General features: G+C 44.0%; 1 protein-coding gene across 1 annotated transcript; it reads right to left on the bottom strand.

Moving 5' to 3' along the window:
* Positions 1 to 3,240: 3,240 nt before the first annotated feature.
* On the bottom strand, positions 3,241 to 3,987 carry LOC138901662 (uncharacterized). Its single transcript, XM_070189441.1, has 2 exons — positions 3,693 to 3,987; positions 3,241 to 3,506 (listed from the first exon to the last, which is right to left on the bottom strand). Exons 1-2 carry the CDS (start codon positions 3,985 to 3,987, stop codon positions 3,241 to 3,243), a joined length of 561 nt encoding a protein of 186 aa, XP_070045542.1.
* Between the last annotated feature and the right edge of the window lie 467 nt (positions 3,988 to 4,454).

Below are 4,454 nucleotides of genomic sequence, written 5' to 3'. Positions count from 1 at the left end.
CTAGTTGCTTGGCAACTTTTCTCCATCTTGATTTTCCAACTCGTATGACCCTTTTTCCGGTGACAGCTGAAACCCGATAGGGGCTTTCCCTTGTCGGACCTAACTTCCCTGTATTGAGCTCTCAGATGTTCTGAGTTACTTTCCGCAAAACTAAGTCTCCCACTTTGAAAAAACGGGGATTGGATATTTGATTTTAATATCTTTCCACTCTCTGCTTTTGGGATGCCATCCTTATATCTTAGGGTAGTCTCTCTTACATCCACCGGGATTAAGGCTTCTGCTCCATACATGAGAGAGAAAGGATTTTATCCTGTGCTTGACTTGGCTGTTGTCCGATTCGCCCATAGTACTCCCGACAACTCTTTGGGTCATTTACCCTTAGCTGTTTCCAATCTCTTTTTGAGATTTTGTATGACCAGCGTGTTTGCTGATTCTGCTTGGCCATTTACGCTCAGATGATAAGGTGATGATGTGATCATTTTGATTATTAAATCTTCAAGGAACTTTGTGACCTTTGCGCCTATAAACTATGGCCCGCTGTCATAGGCTATCACTTTTGATATCCCCTGCAAATTATATTCTCCCATAAGATATCTACTACTTCTCGTTCGCCAATCTTCTGATAAGGACCTGCTTCAACCCACTTAGAAATATAGTCAGTTAAAATCAAAAGAATTCTTACCTTATCGGGTGCGGTGGTAGTGTCAAACGATATCCATCCCCCACTTCATGAATGGCCATGGTGACAAAACTGAGTGCAATAATTCTGCCGGTTGATGTACCAACGGTGCGTAGCGTTGACATTTATCATATTTTTGAACATAATCCTTGGCATCCTGCTCCATCCGGGGCCAATAGTATCCTATCCTAATTCACTCTAGCACCAAGGAATCTGTGCCTGAGTGATTTACGCAGATCCCTTCATGGACTCCTCGCATAACATAGTTAGCTTTGGAGGCTCCCACACATTGGGCCAACGGGCATTGGAATGATCTTTTTTTATAATTGATGTCATTTGAAACTATATCGCGCTTCCTTAGTGCGTAGCGGCCGGGATGCCTTGGGATCTCAAGGCAACTTTTCGTGCTCGTGATAGTCAATGATCTTATTTCTTCAATCCCAGACTAAATTGGTTGCCTTTACCTCATAATAGCTATCTGCATCCAGCACTGAGTGCATAAGTTGAACGACCGTACTGAAGTCCGATCCTTTCATTTATGTAGACGAGCCCAGATTGGCTAATGCGTCTGCTTCCGCATTCTCTTCCCTCAGAATGTGCATAATTGACCATTCCCTGAACCGAGCAAACAAAGCCTGGACTTTCATTACTCATTGTTGCATGCATTCCTCTTTGGCTTCGAAGATCCCGTAGACCTGATTTACCACCAGCTGGGAATCACACTTGATTTCCACGACCTCGGAGTCCAATCCCCGATCCATTTCAAGCCCTGCTATTAAGGCTTCATACCATGCTTCATTGTAAATAATAGGAACAATTCTTATGGCATGCCTTAGGATTTCTCCTGAGGGTGTGGTCAACACTATGCCGAGCCCAGACCCTTTCACATTGGAAGCTCTGTCCGTGCACAAGGTCCTGACTTATGATGTCGATTCCGACACTATTAATGCTTCTTTGGTAGCCAGAGGTAAAAGTCCCGGACTGAAATCGGCCACAACGTCTACCAAAACTTGTGACTTAATTGCAGTCCTGGGTTTATATTCTATGTCAAATTCGCTTAATTTGATGGCCCACTTGGCCAGCCTACCTGAGAGTTCAGGTTTATGCAGAATATTACGTTGGGGAAAAGTGGTCACCACAGCTATTGGGTGACATTGGAAATAAGGCCTTGGCTTTCGAGCGGCGACTACGAGGGCTAAGGCTAATTTTTCCTGATGTGGGTAGCGAGTTTCGGCTCCCATTAAAATTTTACTAATGTAATAAATAGGAGACTGCGTACCTTCATCCTCACAGACTAAATGGCACTTACCGCTACCTCCGAGGCTGCTAAGTAGATCAACAATTGTTCTCCTTCCTCCGGTTTTGATAGTAACAGAGGACATAACAAATACCTTTTCAAATCCCTCAATGTCTGCTGACACTCCGAGGACCATTCAAAGTTTTTCTTCTTTTTGAGCAGCGAAAAGAAATGATGGCATTTCTCTGAAGACCATGAAATGAATCTACTCAAAGCGGCCAGTCTCCTTGTTAACCATTTAAACCTCCCTGTTAATTTTATCGGGGTTAACTTTGATCCCCCTTGGTGACACCAGGAATCCGAGGAACTTACCGGAGCTGACCCCCAAACACACACTTCTCAGGGTTAAGCTTCATGTTATGCTTCCTTAAGATGTCAAAAGTTTCTTGCAAGTGTTTAAGATGATCACCTGCGTTCAAAGACTTAACCAGCATATCATCTATGTAAACTTCCATGGTTTTCCCTATTTATTTTTCGAATATTGTGATCACGTGTCACTGAAATGTGGCTGCGGCATTCTTTAGCCCGAAGGGCATCATATTATAACAATATGTGTCAAAGTTCATTATGAACGAAGTTTTTTCCTGGTCCTCCAGGTGTATCTTGATTTGATTGTACCCGGAGTAAGCATCGAGGAAACTCGTTAACTCGTGCCTGGTCGTTGCATCGATCATTTGATCAATGTTTGGTAATGTGAACAAGTCTTTTGGGCATGCCTGATTTAAATCCTTATAGTCTACGCACATGCAAAATTTATTGTTCTTCTTTGGAACTACTACTACATTAGCTAGCCAGTCAGGATACTTTACCTATCGAATTGAACCGATATCAAGTAAGCGAGTTACCTCTTATTTGATAAATTTGTTTCTGACCTCGGCAATAAGACATTTTTTCTGCCTTACCGGAGGGATGCTGGGATCTAGGCTTAGCTTGTGTACGGCCACCTCTGACGAGATACATGTCATATCCGCTTGCAACCGCACAAAATAATCGATATTAAATGTAAAGGAATTCAATAAATCCAGACCTGAGTTCAGGGTGCAGTCTTATCCCCAACTGGAACTTCCTTTCCAAGAATTTTTTGAACAATGCCACTTGTTCAAATTCTTTCTCTTGGCTCGGGAGAAGGCGTCAGTTCCTATAATTGCTATGCCGCAGGCTCCTTCCCTTTGCTACTGGAGACTGAGATTGCATTCATCTCCCTTGCTGCTGGTTGGCCACCTCTTATTTGTTTAATTCCCTTGGGAGTTGGGAATTTCAGTAACTAATGATATGTTGATGGCAAAACCTTTAGCTCGTGCAACCATGGTCTCTTTAGGATGATATTGTAACCCATATCGTCATCCACTACCTCGAAAAGAGTCGTCTTCATCACTCCTTTGACATCTGTGGGCTGCAGGATCTCTTCACGGGTTGTCACGCTTGCCAGATTGAACTCGGCGAGGAGTTTCGTGAACGAAATGATACTTCCGGTGAGCTTGGCTTGCTCCAACACTCTCCACTGGATAATATTGGCCGAACTTCCTGGATCTACCAGAACACGTTTAATTTTAAAATCTAAGACATTCAGAGAGATTACCAGGGCGTCGTTATACGGTAGCAGCAGTACATCCGCATCTTCCTTCGTGAAAGTAATGTCGTCCTCAGCGACTTCTCGGAGTCTCTTATTGTGGGTTACCGACACTTTTTTCTTTTATACCACCGAATATGACACACCATAAATCTCGTTTCCACTGAAAATCATGTTGATCATCAAACGTTGAGGATCCTCTCCTACTTTCGAAGGCTCCGCGTTATCGCGACTGCATCCGTAATTATTTTTAGCCCAGTCACTCAAAATTTCCCTGAGATGTCCATTTTTCAGCAATGTTGCCATCTCTTTGCGCAGATGCCGGTAATCCCCAGTCCGGTTACCGTTTGTTCCGTGGTATTCGGAGCACGAATTATGATCCCTTTTGCAGGGATTGGATCTCATTGGCTTCAGGAACCGTGCCTCTTTAATATTCCTCATAGCTGACACCAGCTCCACTATGCTGACGTTGAAGTTGTATTCAGAAAGCCTGGGTTGGAAGAATCTCGAGGACCAGACGTTTCCTTGTCCTGTAATGACGTATTATTTCGGCTGCGATCAACTCTCATATTAGTAGCGAATCTATCTGGCAGATCGAAAACCTCTGCCATGTCCCTCGGCCCGTTCATAGGTCAAAAAACCCGACTCCTTGAAGACCGTGGATCTGTGTCTAAATCATCTTTCGCTTTCTCTTTATTCTTCTCCCGGTACCGACCCTTGGCCGACGCCGGGAAATGAGCTGATCACCCTTAATCCTTATCTTTGACCCGTACCGGTTGTGAACATCTGCCCAAGTTGTTGCCTGGAACTTGAACAAACTCTCTTTCAACTTCCGTGAAGCGTCGAAACTCCTCGGATTCAGACCTTTGGTGAATGCTTCAGCTGCCTATTCGTCTGGTAGCTACATC

This window comes from Nicotiana tomentosiformis, chromosome 11 (assembly GCF_000390325.3).
Source record: "Nicotiana tomentosiformis chromosome 11, ASM39032v3, whole genome shotgun sequence".
Taxonomy (NCBI): domain Eukaryota; kingdom Viridiplantae; phylum Streptophyta; class Magnoliopsida; order Solanales; family Solanaceae; genus Nicotiana; species Nicotiana tomentosiformis.
This window is presented reverse-complemented; position numbering and strand designations above follow the sequence as displayed.

Excerpts from the sequence above, each read along its gene's own strand:
- LOC138901662 (XM_070189441.1), bottom strand. The coding sequence starts at position 3,987 with ATGAGGAATATTAAAGAGGCACGGTTCCTGAAGCCAATGAGATCCAAT. Across the intron at positions 3,507-3,692 it reads CAGTGGAAACGAGATTTATG|ATCCAGGAAGTTCGGCCAAT; the intron begins GTGTGTCATATT and ends GTGTTCTGGTAG.